The sequence below is a fragment of the Eupeodes corollae genome, chromosome 1 (genome assembly GCF_945859685.1).
Source record: "Eupeodes corollae chromosome 1, idEupCoro1.1, whole genome shotgun sequence".
NCBI lineage: Eukaryota > Metazoa > Arthropoda > Insecta > Diptera > Syrphidae > Eupeodes > Eupeodes corollae.
In genome coordinates this window covers 214,318,101-214,335,945 of record NC_079147.1, presented here as the reverse complement: position 1 = coordinate 214,335,945, position 17,845 = coordinate 214,318,101, and the positions used below count along the sequence as shown (strand labels likewise).

At 31.5% G+C, this 17,845-nt stretch overlaps 1 protein-coding gene and 1 long non-coding RNA gene across 2 annotated transcripts in view; one reads left to right on the top strand and one right to left on the bottom strand.

Annotated features, from left to right (window-relative positions):
* LOC129939308 (uncharacterized) overlaps positions 1-9,354 on the top strand; it is a 56,468-nt gene extending 47,114 nt beyond the window's left edge. The window contains exons 2-3 of the long non-coding RNA XR_008780533.1: positions 9,035-9,162; positions 9,232-9,354. This is a non-coding gene — a long non-coding RNA (uncharacterized LOC129939308). The remainder of the gene's footprint in view (positions 1-9,034; positions 9,163-9,231) is intronic.
* On the bottom strand, positions 4,224-16,420 carry LOC129939307 (organic cation transporter protein-like). The gene is made up of 4 exons (XM_056047283.1): positions 16,072-16,420; positions 5,600-5,948; positions 5,393-5,536; positions 4,224-5,329 (listed from the first exon to the last, which is right to left on the bottom strand). Exons 1-4 carry the CDS (start codon positions 16,082-16,084, stop codon positions 4,363-4,365), a joined length of 1,473 nt encoding a protein of 490 aa, XP_055903258.1. The 5' UTR covers positions 16,085-16,420; the 3' UTR covers positions 4,224-4,362.
* Between the last annotated feature and the right edge of the window lie 1,425 nt (positions 16,421-17,845).

The following is a 17,845-nucleotide window of genomic DNA, read 5'->3' as shown; positions in this document are numbered from 1 at the left end:
ATCGTGCTTCGCGCCTCAGACATTTTCTTACTGTTGCTTTCATCAGTCAAATTTTAATGATATGATCGAAACTGTACAAAATTGGAACACCAACAGTAAATGAAATGGAACTTTGTTTGGCTTTTGGCAGTCAGCTGTTCAAAAAAATGGAATTTAATCATTAAAAAATTAAATGGAAATGGATTTATAAATTAAATAAAACTTTAAATGGATTGTTTCTTTTTGAAAAAATACTTTAATATTGAGTTCATCTCATTGCATCAATCTTTTGCTAAAAATGAATCTTCATTTTTTACATTTCTCATTCGGTGAAAAGCCTCGATTCGGTGCGTTATGATCATATAATATCTGACTTTTTTGCCTGTTATTGGAGAATACCACTTGGAGATAATGTGATTTTAACAGGACGGTTTAGTGTTCCACATACTTTTGAGACCGCAAAATGGAAAACCCTGCATATCCATTAAAGTAAAATCTTATTTACATATGAATATGTACAAACATTAATGAAAAGATCCTAATCCGGGCATATCGAGCATGCTCTGAACATCTTCTGAAGGTAGAGTGTTCTCAGCACTCAGAATTATTTTTAAAACACATCTAAACACGAATTTGACATTTGCCAAATTTCTTGTCATTTTCTTCTACAGAAATTAAAAAAGAAATACAATTTCTTGTTTAACCTAAAATACAAAAACACATCTCTAAACTCGATCGGGTCTATCATTTTTCATTTTTCGAGTCATCCTGTATTCTGTCACTTAAAAATATTGTAACTTAGAAGAGTCATTGCCACATAATCATTTCAAATGCCATAAAAATGGTATACAATAAGCTGTCCTAACTTAGCTATAGCTAAGTACTAGATTAAGTTTGTGGTTGAGGGGTTGAGTTCAAAGCGAGTTGAGGGCTATTTAAATTTATATAAATTTTGATTATATTATTGAGTTGAAATATTGCGTATTTTTACTTGGTCCCTACCCTCGCCCCTTTTATTTATGTATAGAAGTATACCTTTACCCGTACATATTTAGATTATTTAAGTTTTATTTAATTTCTTTATAAAGGATGATTTTTAGCTATTATCTTTTTGACAACACTGGTTTAAAAAGCTGATGCACGTTTCGTGTTTTGTTTCACTGTCAAACATCTTCAGTGTGGTCTATAATTTTACCATGAATCGTCTCACAAACGAACAACGCTTGCAAATTATTTAATTTTATTATCAAAACGCGTGCTCTCTTAAGAAGTTTATCGCGCGCTTCTTCCATTTTGTGGTCTGTTTAATGAACCCACTGAAGCGGCTATTCGGGCTATTGTGACTAAATTTCGCACAAAATTTACATTGTTGGAAATTAAACCACTAACAAGCTTACGTAGAAGGCGAACTTAAGAAAATGTCGCAGCTGTATCGGCCAGTGTTAATGATGACCATCAATTATCTATTCGTTCGCAGCAATTGGGCCTCTGTTACTCAACAACGTGGAAAATTTTGCGGAAGGATTTAGGTGTGATGATTTTTTTTAAATACAGCTGGTGCATGAATAGAAGCCGAACGATCTACTGCAACGTAAAATTGTTGGTAAGTTGACCGAAGATCCACTTTTTTACCAAAAAATTGTGTTCAGCGACGAAGCTAATTTTTGTTCATAAATAAGTAGAATTGTCTATTTTGGAGTGAATATCAGCCAGAAGCATTGCAAGAGCTACCACTGCATCCAGAAAAAGTCACAGTTTGGTGCGGTTTATGGGCTTGTGACATCATTGGACCGTACTTCTTCAAAGTTGATTCGAATCGTAACTGGTGAGCGCTACCGTAATATGATATCCAACTTTTTTTGTTTATAACAAGATGGCACGCAGCACGCCCAACAACGGACATATTGAGAGGCTAGTTCGGTGAATGTTTTATTTCACGTTCGGGATCGGTCATTAGACTATTTTGTGTGGGGCTATGTTAAAGCTCATGTCTATACATACAAGCCCGCTTGAATTGACGCATTTTAAGACAACATTGAAATTTGGAAAGAGTATGCCAAAATTGGACTAAGCGGAAGGACCATTTGAGGCTCAGTCAAGGTCAACATTTGCATGAAATAATCTTCAAACATTAAATTATATGGACCGTACTATCGATTCAAATAAATATTTCATGCATTTTTTTAAATTGTATGTGTTTTTTGCCGAAAAGCTTTTCTATAGCTTTTAAAAAAATCACCCTTTATGTAAGTTATGAGAATTAAGTTGTTGGATTTAAAACATTTTTACAGACCGCTTAACTTGACCAAAACAAACAAAAACAATTTTCTTACTAAACACGAATATTATCGAATAAATCTATTTCAATTAGTTGAAACCTCGTCAGTTGTTTTATTTCAATTAAAAGTATAGTTAAATTAGGTGTAATACGAAATTTGGGTTGATGATAAAAATAATTGTATCGGTTATTTGTAGCATCAGTAAAAAAAATCGTAGCGTTCGAATACAGCTTTTCTTATGTATCGTTTCCATCAGTATAATCCTTGCAAAGACAGCTTTATTCAGCGCAGTCCCACTTTCTTAATAATTGATATCAATTTAAACTATAATTGGTGAAACAAATCACCGCCTCGTACCTCGTATCTACATTATTTTATTCATACTACAATTTAAAAGTTAAAATTAAAATTAAATTAAAAACTGATTATTCAATTAAATTATTCGATTTTATTTTATGGAAATACAAACAAAATTAATGACTTACAATAATTTCATTTAAAATTGTATACATACAACATTCAGTATTACTAGGCCTAATTCCTACCATTGCCACCTAAAAAGTTGTTTTTATTGCTACTGCATCTTGTGAGGAATTTGCAACTATTCTTAGAGTAAAACAAATCATCTTCCAGGGTTGCCGTATCCTCCCAGAAACTTTTTGAAGGTACAAAAATGTGGACAAAAATAGGAATCAAAACTATTGAATTTAAATCCCGAATCTTGGCATCTAAATTGTTTTTATATAAACTTCGTGATGGTTAGTGTGTATGACTGTCATGCTAGAGGTCTTGGGTTCATTCCCTGCCTGTACCACCAAAAGTTTTTTTTGCACGGTTACTGCCTCTTGCGAGAAATTTTAAAATCCTCCTTGTCATGAAAAGTGCTTTCTCAAATTAGTCGTTCGGATTCGGCATAAAACTGTTCATCCCCTCCATACCTGACATGACAGGAGAGGTGAAAATTGTAAGCCACTAGGGCCTAGGCCCTAGTTCTCAACGGACTGTTGTGCCACCTAAGTTATTTTATTTTTATAGAAACTTCAGAGTTGCAATTGCAACAATGAATTGCATTCAATTGCAGACTCCCACAGTAAAGGAAACAGACATACAAACAAAAATACTTACATTGAGTGGATGACAATTTTATTTGAATAATATTGTATTTATACTCTAACTACTATTTTGTATAGACGAAGTCCATTAAGCAAATGATAATCGCATTTAGATTTATTTGAATAAATCTCCCTCTCATCTGATACTTCTTTTTTCTTTTCCCCCCAAAGAAATAATCCACTGTACAGTGTGCATACTATCAATTTAATTTTCAAATAATGTTTTTCGATTGGATTCGTTCAACAATTCTACACAACAATTGAGCGTGGATATTGGATAAAGTCATTTGTTATCTGTTATGTTGATTTTGAAATGGAAAAATTAAATTCCTGCAGACTTAACTTTTTTGAATACAATTTTTATTATACACATTTCAAATTTAAAACCCAATTTTCTTCTTTAAATTTTGATGATTGAATACAAATTCAAAAAATAAATAAATTGGGTGGTGCAACAGTCCGTTGAGAACTAGAGCCTAGTGACTTACAACTCTCAACCATTCCTGTGTGCGAGTAATGTTGTCAGAAATGGAGGGGACCTACAGTTTATACGCTGAATCCGAACGGCTAATTTGAGAAAGCACTTTTTCATGACAAGAGTTACTCTTGGAGAGGCAGAACCCGTGAAAAGACTTTAGATGGCATATGCAGGGATCGAACACACTTTTTTTTTTTTTTTTTTTTTTTTTAATTAATTCTTAAACCTATCTTAAAGCTTGACAAAAATTCATAAAACTAGCCTAATTATCCATAACTAACCACTAACCTAATGGTCCCATACGGACACAACGCACTAACCACCATGCCACGGGTACTACGTTCAGTTACAGTTATGCGTAAAACATATAACATATATTTTGAAATTAATTTTTTTCCTTTTTGTTCTTTATTTTTTAGAAAATTCAATCAAACAAAATAGATAGAATAAGTTTCGTTTTTAAGCTGCATTTTCTATCAAATATTCGAAATACAATTTTTTTACCAGTACGTCGTTATTGGACCCTAGGCTTTCCATAATTTTCAGCATCCTCAAGTGTTTCTGGCAATGGTTCGCCTTTTGTTTCAGGAAGTATTAAAGTCAACAGAACTGCTATGAATGCTAGACTAGAAAATACAAGCGGCGGCAACCAGTATCCAAATGCTGCAAAAGTCGAAGCATATGTTGCTGTCATTGATCCAATACGAGCTGTCATCGAAGAAAATCCCATACCCGAGTTTCGGGCTACCGTTGGAAACACCTCACCTCCATACAGATATACTGTCGGAAAAGCAGTAGCTGCTCCGAAAACACTAAGTGAAGTCAGAGCCACCTGGATTTCAGATTGTTCGGCAGGAACAAAAATAAATGCCAGCATACAAAGGGTAATAATTGAATGTGCAGCAAGTAAAGTTGGCTTCCGGCCTAGATATTTGCATGCCGGTACCGACACGATCACCCCGGGCACTCCGAAGAGGGCACTTATAACGACGTTCAGAAATATATTTCCGCCTAGATTTTTGGTATATTCCGATATTCCAAAGTAGTTGAATCCAACGGCGAACCAATTATAAAATATGCACAACGTGTTTCGCCTGAGGTTTGGCGTCTTGAGAAGATCGAAGAGTTTAGCCTTTTTCAATTCTTGCCTGGCGGCACGAGCCCTGACTGCCTCTTCGACATTTGGTCGAACGTTTTCCTTAGGTTTTTTGTTGACAACGGCGGCCCTTTCGAGAATCTGAACGGATTCGTCGACTCTGCCAGCCATCATGAGCCAACGTGGCGATTCTGGAACAATCCAGTAGTACGAAAGGAAGAGAACAGAGAATATCGACAGCGAGAATTGATACAGTCTGAAGTCCCGAGTGAAATAGGAAAACACCGGAAGAAATGCGTGTCCTAGATTGAAGGGAACCTGGTAAACAATTCCCATAAAAAATTCACGGCGACTTGGGCCAACTATTTCCATAAGCAAGCAAAAACTGAAAGAGATTCAAGGGAATGAATTCAAATTTCTCTAAACCCATGAATAATAGAGCACTTACCTTGTCATCATGTTGCCACCTGTAGCTACGGCACATAGAAATCTCAGGAACACAAACGACCAATACCAGGGGGAAAAGGCAGCAAGAACTCCTGAGACCAGTTGAAGAATTGCAGAAAATAGAAACGGAATACGTCGACCGTGTCTGAAAAATAAAAAGGAGCCTTTAAAAGTTCTTTTCCATTTCGAATAAAAAATAATCACGCACTTGTCTGCCCAGATTCCAAAACTGACATTTCCCACCAATATCCCGAACATGAAAATCGTTTGCCCATAACTTGTATAGATCTTTTTATCACAAATCAGTCTCCATTCCATTTGAATTGTCTGTTTGAAAATACTTCGGTCATAGATAACTTCTTTGCAATCGGCAGAACAAACGTCTGTAGAGTTGTCAGGGTCTCCGCAGGTTACAGTGATGGGTGGAGCTAAGAAAATGTTGGAAAGCTGATGCCATCCCACAGGAAATTTTGAAACTGAGACCAAGAGCACAAGAATCACTTGAAATTTTCCAGCATCGCCAATCGAGTCGAAAATAGGATCCAGTGCACGTTTGGCTAGAAAAGGAAAAAGAAGACAATTAAAACAATTTTAAGAATAGAAGGCGAGAACAAATTGGTCGCGTTTAGGTTCTCATTATACATAATTCTACATGTAGAAGTTGTATCCATTCTAAATAAACATTTTTTTTTTATTTCTAAATAATTTGTATATCAATAAAAGTTGGCACAGAAACTGGGGGCTTTACGAGTATTTTAATAAATAAAAAAAAAAGTCCCCAAAAATTCCATGTGAGCATACAAAATATTAAGGTATTTTTGTCGTACCGTTTTTAAGAATGATAATTGGAGTTTTGAGATTTTATTCAAACATGACATTACGATAGTAGAGAAGTCGAAAAAAGTAGGCCAACAGATTTCGTCCGCCTGTTTTGGCCCTTAAGCATTGGTTCTATTGACTTCAAATTTAAAAATAAAGGTTTGGAGTCGATTCGCTTAAGAGGTTTTTTTTTCATTTTTTTAAGGTTTGAAATAACAGTTTTTTGTCAAAAATCGAAATCTCGAATTTTCTTAAAAACAAACCGAAAGTTTTTCTTAAATATTCGCTTGGTTATATTTTTTAATTTGGCTTCTATCAAAGAAAAACAATAATTTTTTGTATGCTCCAGAAGGGTCCCCCCGAAAGAACCCTTATTTTGTTTTTAAGGTTTCCCAAGAACTAATCCACCGATTTCAATATTTTTTTTTCTTCACAAGTTCTTATTCTGTCTCAATACTATTTAATAATCAAAAATATCATTATTTTAATTTTGATTTTTAAAAATATAATTTTTTTTTCGAAATTAGATATCTTGAGAATAGGTCATAATTTGTTTACGAAATTAAAATGTAAAACGTACATCAATAAGCTCCTAATTAATCAATCAAAACCATTTCTTAAAATTAATTAAAAACGATTTTCAATTTTAATTTTGGAAAAATTACGGTCTTTTTGAGAAATTTTTGAAAACAAACTCTTTTTACAGGTTCATTTTAAATTTTATAATACAGGAATTTAATAATAAAAGAAATTGTTGAGAAAGACTTGGTTCGTAGTTTCACTTCATAGGCAAAGCATTTAAAATTATTTTTTAGCACGGTAAATGCCTTCAATACAACATTTCGAAAACATAAGAACTTTTAGGACAATTTTTCGATTGTGTGTCAGCTCATAGCAACATCAGTATTTTTCAACACTTCTTTGAAAACTGCCTTCAAAAGAAAACTCTTTTAGCACAAAATAAAACAAATATTCCCATAAGAAAATAGTGAAATATTTGCATATATCAAGAAATACCTTTTCTTGGCTTAAAACTGCTTAACTATTTATTTAATAAAAATTCCAGACAATTAAAATTTTAAAACTATTTGTATTTCTACAAATCTACATTCTTTGTTTTTATCTGGTGGTATACTCAGCAAAAAAATATTATTAACTTCCCATAGAAAGTATTGTAATTTGTCGTATCGAAAATGATGACATTTCTCAACGTTTTAAGGTCCTTAAAGTCGAAATAAAAGATTTTTAGAAAGATGTCTGTGTGTACGTTCGTACATCCGTACGTTCGCGACGTTTTTTTCGTAGTCCATAGCTCAAGAACCAAAAGAGATATCGACTTTTAATAAATTTAATTTTACAGGTAACAATGCAGAAAGATGCAGAAAGGGCTCTCAAGAAAATTGGATGGGTGTTTTTTTTTACCATATCAGTTTTAAAAAAAAGTGAAAATATAGGTTAACCCCAAATATCTCACGATAACCAATAACGCTAGAGACTTGAATTAAATTTCGTATTATCTCCAAAACAATTTTGTGCAACGAAGAATAACGTTTTTAACATCTGGTAAAATTTTGAGAAAAATCAAATAGACAGTTTTTTTTATAAAAAATAAAACAAAAATTTGTAAAAGTTATTAAAAATTGATTTTTAACTCAAATATCAAAACAGCATTACTAAAAGTTCGTAAAATTTGATCTTCGACACAAACATCTTTTTCTTTAAATCAATTTTATTTTATGAAAAATATTTTTTTTCAACATTTAGTAATTTTTGTATAAAAATCTAACAGGCAGTTTTTTTCATAAAAAAAATTAGAATCTACAAAAAATATTACGCAAAATTGGTAAAAATTGATGTTCCGTTCTCGATATCTTGTGAAAAATAGAAGATATTGACTTCAAATTAAATTTATTCATCGAATGTATTTCTTAATATAAGAAATAAAAACTAGTAAAATGCTAGTAAAATTGCTAAAAATAGGTAAACGACTAAAAATCTCGTTCAGAAAATTAGATTTTGAAATCAAAGTATTTCATCAGATCCAAAATATTGTTGTTAATTTTGAATTTTTTTTAGAAAAATTAAACTAGGAACTTTTGAACAAAATATGAAAACCTACAAAGCAAGGCAAATCGGCAGACTAAATGGAAAGTTATCAGTGTGGGTCGCATCCCAGCCTCCTTTTTTGTATTTAAATTAAAATTGTTTTCTTATAACGAAATATCGGTTATTGCAAACTAATCTCTTAATCCTGGCAAAGATTCATACAAATTATTGTAGCAAGCAAATTTTGCTTTTAACGATGTAAAATTTAAAATCAATCGTTTTTAAGTATGCAAATTTAAAATGATAACGCGATAATAGTCATTTTTGACACGTCACAAGTAAAAAGTGTTTTTAAAGCCTAATGTACAATGTTGTAATTTTTAAGTATTGAAGTAAAGACTTACATTATTATAAGGCTCGAATTCAAGGCACCAGAATACCTTCAACCTTTACAAGAATAACAATCATTCGCTTTTTTCGTAATAACCGATTTTGACTGCTCGAGTATACCCACTGCATCTTTCCATATTTTTTCACTCTTTAGTTTTTAGTTAAATATTATTTATTTCTTTTTCTTCAAAACCCAGTTTTAAATACAAATTTAACATCAGTAGCTAAGATGATTTAGCGACGATATCTACTTTTGAAATATGTTTTTACAATGTATTTTATTTTATAATTGTATTCTTTTTGTAGTAGCATTATAGCCACTAAAGAAATTAGCAAAAATAAATTCTTCAATAATCATTATTAAATTCCGTTTTAAACCAATTTACAGACATCGATTCGGAAGTTACTGCCGGAAGATTATGGTTAGCCTGCAAACATCGCATCTAATGCAACGAATTCCTTAATCGTGTGACAAGGAGCGATAATCCCATCCACGCTTTTTAGCAGATCGAAATGGTAAGTTCTGACTTCTTTCAGAATGCTCACGGCACAGAATCTGACACTTTGAAATTTGTTTTTTTATAGAATTTGCAGTTCCATCGCTAGCTCGATCAGAAACCTGCATTGTTAGAGGATAAAATTTCTCCGTTTGGGCAAGGGCCATGGCAGGTGCCAGGCGACAGGAACTTATGCCGGATAAACATATGACAGTAAATTGGTGGATTAGATTTATGTCACTATGATTCTGGTGGACCTTTGCAGCTTACATGGTCTGAATATGAGAAATATTCGAAAATGGCTATGTTTTTTTTATTCATTCCATATTCCCAGGTTAAGCCACGAATTGAAATTTGTTTCTTTGGCTATGTATAATGTCGTATAATAGCTTAAATCTTGAGATAACAAAACAAAAACCAAAAAAACTAAGCTTGATATTTTAATAGTTAAAATTCATATTATTTATATATAAAATTATTGCATTAGATTTCAAACACAACGGTTTGCACTACAGCAAATATAAATGTAGGTGCTTTCAAAATTGTTATTTCTTTCTTATTTATAAAAAATGTTTCATAACCCAATTGTAATTTAAATATTTGTATACAATTAAACAAATAATAAGTTATATTAATTTAAGTCTAATTTTGTTTATAATTAAATCGATAAAAAAAACACTGAATTAAAATGCAAAATATTTATTTATTCAGTAAACCAAATATATATGCATAATATTTCATTTTGAAGTCCCTATACAATATTAAAAAATAAAATATGTAAATCAAAAAGTTATAAATTAAATATTAAAAATATAATATATTATGGAGTTTCCTTGACCATGAATGCAAATAAGAAATAAAAAACAAAACAAGATAATTAAAAAAGGTTTAAATTTATTTTAAAAACCGATAATGTAGTTTTGGTAAAAATAAACAACTAAAAAAACATGAGAAAAATTACTTGCGCTTATATCCTGGCTTACATTTTTAACTTCAACTGCATAAATTAATTATGATTTCGAAACATCTACGAGCGTTTATATCTATAAAGCTTCAATATCGGAAAGGTCATCATCTCAAGTCTTTTGCTGACTAGCGGTCTCTTTCTTTTCCTAGGACAACTAATATATAACCACTTTAATTGCCAATGGAGTGCAATGTACTACAGTTTTTCCCAAAATGTAATGGTAACATTGGTTATTTGACATCAGGCTTAGAGTAAGTAAGTTATTTACTTTCAAAATGTACAAAGTTGGATTCAAAGTTTCGAAGTCAATGTGTACGTTTTTCATTAATTTTTCATATGGATTGCTTCTTTTGAAATTTTATTTGGGTACATTTTTCGCACAAGCAACGAATTTTGCTCGTTTTTTCCTTAAAAGAAATTTTAATCCCAGCTTTTAGATAAAATTATTACGATGAGAATCACCCTTTAATCTTATCCCACATTTATAAATGGCTTCTTCTTTTAATTGTTTATCAATCAAGCATATGCAGTACGCACTCAATAAAACCAGACCAGTTTTTTTTGCATACTGCTTGCTCCATTCGAGATTTTCTTAAATTCTTCTTTTTCTCTGTCAGATTTAAAAAGGTAGATGTACCAGGCGAACATACTCAACAAGAAAGTACTTTTTGATCTTTGTATACACATATTTTTGCCATCACCAATACTTTTAAAACATTGCAAAAAATTAGTTGATGTTGGTGCGGTCACTTATTTAGAAAAATGTAGTTGCAGCACAAAGAAGATGAAAAATGAAAACATAAAAAAAGGGTGGTCTAACTACAACGTATTAACTTATTGCGGCTTATGGAGATATTAAACCAATTTCGATTAATTGTCAAATGAATATAATTCCGCACATTAACGATGTTGAACATCAATTATGCGTCAGGCTAATTGAAAATACGGACCATGTCACCAAAGCGTTATCAAAAATTTAGCCGATATTCTGTTTTGCAAACAAATTGCCATACGTATTTATGTATTTCAGCATATAATTTTTATAAAATAATTCACAGTCGTGAAATTGTACCTCCTGTTCCTTGTAAATGTACCCTTACACACAAAGAGGAACATTTTTTCTTTTACGAACCAGAGGAGGAACCAGAAGAAATTTTTTTTCTATTGAATCGGCGGCGTCCATTAACTGCAGAGAATTCGACGAGTTATTAGGTGAACATGTTAAGAAGCAGGTATACGTTGTCCTTTTTTCTTCTTACTTACAAACTATCGTCATACCTACTTTGAGTGTGGTCACTTATTTAGTAGTGTTAGGTCCAATTATAATCACATAAATATGTAATAAAAAAGACAAACAAACACCATAAAGGGTGGTCCAACCACAATGCATTTAGTAAATTGTAAGTCAAACTTTAATGTCACTTGTTTACCCGACTTTGTCATATTTGTTTTCAATCTTTCACAAGATAAGGCATATTTAAAAGAATAAGTGCATGTGAACAAACCAATAACAAAATTTAATACGGCACATTAACGAGTTGAACATACATTATTAAAATACAAACATAAAATATAAATGATTCAGTCATTAAGAATATGGACCGAAAAGTATAAGCAAGCGAGTATTTAGACTATTTTTGATTTACACGCAAATAGTCGTTGATATTTCAATACTATTAAAAAAAATACTAATCAATATAGTTCTTTGAAAACTTTTCTGTGTTATTCACAATCACAATTGTGAAATTGTGCCTTATATTTGGACCACCCTTTCCCAGAAAGAGGAACATTTTGTTCATTGACGAAATGCGAAACAACCAGAGAACCAAACATGGAGGCGCGGCGTCCATACAGAATTCCCTGAGTTACTAGGCAAACATATTGTTTAGAAGCAGGTATACGTTGACCATCACCAAAAGTGTTTAGTAGCGTCATTTTGGTTTCAGTTCTAATCAGTGTCGCCATACCCACTGTGGGTCCGTTACTCATTTATTTGTATTAGTTATAATTATAGTCTCATCCATAGTTGGAAACAAGAAGAAAATATAAAGGGTGGTCAATTAACAACGCTTGATGTTAATTGTGGGTCACACTTAAACGTAAAGTCTTTTGCCCAATTTTATTTAATATTTCTCTGTTTAAATCGGTGTTTGGTCAGCATAATCAATACACTTTTTTAACAGTGCATCTTTTAAAAAGGAGAAGTTTTCAATTTATAAAATAAAAACTATTCACGAGTGATTTTTGAAAAGCCAATGCATTCACAATATTTTGTTTTTCACATCATTGTCATATATCATTCTGAAAAAAGAGTTATTATAACTTTTTAATAATCTTTTTGTTTTTCTTTTTTAACAATTAACATAGTGTGTTGAAGTTGAACCACCCTTTAACCAAAAAGAACTACGCACATAGAAGAACAAATTTAGTTTGACGCGAATGGATGGGAAAGCAACTTAAAACACAACACAAATTTGTTTTTGTATTAATTTATAGAGGCATTCCTGAGAGTTACTAGGCGAACATATTAAGAAGCAGGTGTACGTTCAAATATCGACAAAAACTGTAGTAAGTAAGTATTTTTTGGTTCTGATTGTTTGAAACTTTGTCAAAGAAAAAAATATGACTTTACGTGTATGTGGGCTTTTTTAAAGGGTGGTCCAACTATAACCTACAATTTTAATTGTCTTAGGAAAATTATCTTAATGTTTTATATAATGATTGAGAGAAAAGTGACAATTATGTGTGAAACAAAATATCGTCCTTAACATGTCGAGTTATGTTGAACAATCATTTTTAAATTATCATCTACCCAAATGCTGACAATCAGATCTTAAGCGTGTCCTTCGAGGTATGTAAGTGTGTCGAATGTAGGTACTGTCAAAAAAAAATCAATAAATGTGTTTTTAATTGGACGCTCATTTTCATTTGAGGAACCTTTGATAGTTTAATTTATCAAACATAAAAACACAAAAAGTGAATTAAGGCTGGGAAAAATAACTTGACGTTTAAGTGTGGCCTACAGTTAATTGTATATATCAAGAAAAAGTAGATTGAAGCTTTTAGAAAAATTAATTAAATACATACATTTGAGACGCAACAGTCCGTTGAGAACTATTGCCTAGTGACTTAGAACTCTCAACCATTCCTGTGTGCGAGTACTGCTGTCAGAAATGGAGAGGACATACAGTTTTAAGCCAAATGCGAACAGCTTATTTGAGAAAGCACTTTTCATGACAGGAATTGAATTTGTCATTTCCTCGCAAGAGGCAGTATCCGTGCAAAAAGAAAATATATGGCATAGGCAGGGATTGGAAACAAGACCTCTAGTATGACAGTCCAATACACTAACCATTATGGCACGGGTACTTCAAATTATTAGAATGAAATCTATTTTTGAATAATTTTGTAATTTACTTTATGAGTAAAAATCATTGAATAATAATAAATAGAAGGACAATATAAAACAAAATTGTGTTAAAATTACAGCTCCGTAGGCAAGGGAATTTTATTCACTGAAGTTTATATTTTTCTGTATTTCTTAATTCGCCAACGGGGGCGTCAATTTCAATTAAATCTTTTTCCAAGGGTAATTTTTTCTTATTTTATTGCTTAACAGTAGTTTTTTCATTTCAAATAAATGTTAATTTTAACAACCTTAGCACATTCTGAGTAGAAAGTTAAGAGCTAAACGTGGAAGCAACATCGTCATGGAAACATGTACACAAAATATGCCTTTCAAAGTAGTTTTCGAATACAAAAACCCTAAAAAATATGTTAAGTTTGTCTTTTGCCCCTAATAGTCAAATTTAGGTCGATTCTACATCTATTTATTCAATGGTTAAAAAATGTGCATATTAAAATAATGCGTTATGCCTAGACCACCCTTTATTTCTGTTTTCAACATTCTTCCTTATTTAAACTACATCTATCTCCATTAAAAGCTAACACTACTAAACAATATCGACCACACTCACTAAAGGAAGTAAGAAAAAAAAGAACATTACTGCACATTTCTTTACTGATGGGAAGCAGGTAAAAACCTGCTTCTTAGCATGTTCGCCTAGTAAATCGCACTGAATTTGAGCTGTGGTTTTCGATTTACACAATTTTTTGTGTTCCCTTTGATTTTTTCGACCGAAGCGAAAGAAAAAGTGAGAAGAGGAAAAGGAGAATTCTTTTGCGATGGGCAACATAATATAAAGTGTCTTTTTAGTCCGATTTACACCCCCCCCTTAAAACAGAAGTCGATAGACGGTGATATTAGGCATGTTCATTTGCATGTTTGTGATAAAACATGGATTTGCTAAATAGTGGAGCGCCTGGGGTTTTCACCTCGGATTATAGTTACTAGGCAATTCATAGTGAATTAATTAATAATTATCGATGTGGGTTAAACTATAAAGTGTTTACCCAATAATTTTGTGTGCGCTCCATTTTTTCATTGTTTAAACAAATTATTAAAAAAAAATATGTTTGACCATATATTTTCACTTCAAACAGTATTTTTTTATTTATATGTTGAATATTACCTGAATAGACATATTTTCTCAAAGATACCTGTGTATAAAATTAGCAGTAATGATCTCGAAAAGGTAGAAGAGAGTGGAGGGGAGAGCGGAGAGCGAAGAGCGGAGAGCGGAGAGACAGCAATGTACAATGGAATTTCTTGATATCTTTCAAATTAATTTCTGCTACTATTTTTTGTAGATTTTATTTTTTTATGAAAATACGGACTGTTGGATTTTTACAAAAAAAAAACTACTAAATATCCAAAACAATATTTGCTGTGAAATAAAAAGAGTTTAAAGTATTGTTTTTTTGTTAGTTTATTTAAAGCCATAATCTCAAGTTTTTCGAAAGATATTTGAGTCGAAATTCATGTTTTGCCAACTTTGAGTAATGTTTTGTTTAGGTTTATATTTTTTATAAAAATAAACTGTCAATTAGATTTTATGAAAGTTTTATCAGATGTCAAAAACATTATTACATTATTCGTTGCACAAAATTGTTTTGGAGATGAAATCATATTTTATTTTGTATTTTAAAATTTATTTGAAGTCGATATCTCTTCTGGTTCTTGAGCAATAAACAACGAAATAAAAACTTCGCGAACGGTCGTACACACGCAAGCAAAGACATCTTTCTAAAAATCTTTTGTATCGACTCTAGGGACTTTGAAACGTCGAGAAATGTCAAAATTTTCTCTCCATTCGACTAATCGGACCCATTACAATAACTTCCTATGGGAAGTTCAAAAATTACTGTTTAAAGTGAAAATGTTCAACAATAATTTTTATAATAATTTGTTTAAACAATGAAAAAATTGAGTGCAACAATATCCCACATCCCACTGTAACTGTAATCCGAGGTTTTACAGTTTTGAAAGCTCCATTGTTTTTAATTAGTTGATTTAGATTATGTAACTCTTTGTTTATACACCGACATATAATTATATTTATTTTTGGATTGTTTTTGTCGAATGTTATGTAACGGGTATATAATGTTCATATGTCTAAAAGACTGTCACTTAGAGTTTGCATTTTAATTTAATTTGTAATAATTTGAAATGTAACAACAATAGTTGGTTGAACAATATTTCAAAATTGAACTTTTGGTGGCTACTAAAGATCATATCAAACAACAAACCTTCTGTGTTGTGTTCTAATATTTTTTATTTTTCTGAAACAAGATGACAAAAATTTCTCACCAAAAAGGAGCAATTGATATTTTCTATAAAATCAAAATTAAAAGTTCTTGAAGCTTATTGATTTACTTCACCAAACTTAAATTTTCAGGTAGGGTGCCTTGATATACAAAAATGTATGTATGTACATATGTATATTCGAATGAGTAATTCTTATCTTAAGAAGAAGAAGTTAATATAGAAGTGCAGTTTTCAAAGGTTCTACAGGTCTGCATTTCTGTCAAAAATATCAATTTATATATTTAATGACATACCTGGTTCTGCCATTTTTGTTTGACTTTTATTTTACGTGAGAAATTGTAGCACTAAAAATTCATATTATTGTTTTCAATCCAAAAGTCCAGACAACCAAGGTATGTAAGTTATCGCAACAGAAACGATTTACATGCACATGAATATTTTATTGGAACGAATATATTTTTGAGTCACCCTTGAGATTTCCACTGAATATAGTATATTCTAAACTGCAGCCTCGCAAAGAAGTTTGAATATTTTTTGAAAATTAAACACACGGATATTTGTCTATCGTTGTTTACACTGATGAAGTTTCTTGACAAACTAAAGATTCAAAAACAAAAAACAGACGAATTTGTATATTTTGAAATAAAGCTAAAAGTATTTTAGATTGATGTAAAAATTCTAAATGTGTGCAGTCAAGCTCAGTTAGTTGACACAGTTTGTTTTGATATATTCTTTTTTGTTGGACCAATAAAACATTCCAATTGGGTATAATGCAGCGTCTGTTGTTTTGTTTATTTTGTTTTGAATATTTTCTTATCGTTTTAAAAAATAGCCAGCAGGTAATATATATTAGTAAATATTTCAGAATACTTACATATGTAGATGCATACTTAAGTATGATACGCCACCGCTGAGGGAGCTATGAGTTAGTAAGTGATCTTGAAGTCTTCAATTCAAGGTTGATGTCAAAATTATTTAAAAGTTAAAAGGATGAAGGTTAACAGAAAGAACAAAATTAAAGTACCTAAGTTGTAGTGGAAATCGTATTATTTTTCCGAAGATCTAAGGCAATCCGATGAAATAACTTTTAATGTTCCAAGTTGGTATAATGCAGCGTCTGTTGTTTTGTTTATTTTGTTTTGAATATTTTCTTATCGTTTTAAAAAATAGCCAGCAGGTAATATATATTAGTAAATATTTCAGAATACTTACATATGTAGATGCATACTTAAGTATGATACGCCACCGCTGAGGGAGCTATGAGTTAGTAAGTGATCTTGAAGTCTTCAATTCAAGGTTGATGTCAAAATTATTTAAAAGTTAAAAGGATGAAGGTTAACAGAAAGAACAAAATTAAAGTACCTAAGTTGTAGTGGAAATCGTATTATTTTTCCGAAGATCTAAGGCAATCCGATGAAATAACTTTTAATGTTCCAAGTTGGTATAATGCAGCGTCTGTTGTTTTGTTTATTTTGTTTTGAATATTTTCTTATCGTTTTAAAAAATAGCCAGCAGGTAATATATATTAGTAAATATTTCAGAATACTTACATATGTAGATGCATACTTAAGTATGATACGCCACCGCTGAGGGAGCTATGAGTTAGTAAGTGATCTTGAAGTCTTCAATTCAAGGTTGATGTCAAAATTATTTAAAAGTTAAAAGGATGAAGGTTAACAGAAAGAACAAAATTAAAGTACCTAAGTTGTAGTGGAAATCGTATTATTTTTCCGAAGATCTAAGGCAATCCGATGAAATAACTTTTAATGTTCTAAGGAGCTCCCACGTGTAGTTTTGTCGGTAGCACAGCGTTTGTGCACGTGTTATTAATTGAGCGATAGAAGTCGGGAACAATAGTAAAAACCATTTAAAACAAACATTAAAAACATAGACACTAATATAATCAGTCAATATTAGATAATCAATCTATTTCAACAGGTAAAAGGTTCAGTTAATTGATCAGGAAATCAATCAGGTCCAGCTTTTTAGTGCGATATTTAAGTTAAACCCGAGATAACTCAAGACAAGATATGTGGTGACATTTAACTGACATTTCGACACGTACAC

Coding starts and splice junctions, on each gene's coding strand:
- LOC129939307 (XM_056047283.1), bottom strand. Junction 5,537..5,599: donor TTTGGAATCTGGGCAGACAA/GTGCGTGATTAT, acceptor TTTATTTTTCAG/ACACGGTCGACGTATTCCGT. Junction 5,330..5,392: donor GGTGGCAACATGATGACAAG/GTAAGTGCTCTA, acceptor AATCTCTTTCAG/TTTTTGCTTGCTTATGGAAA.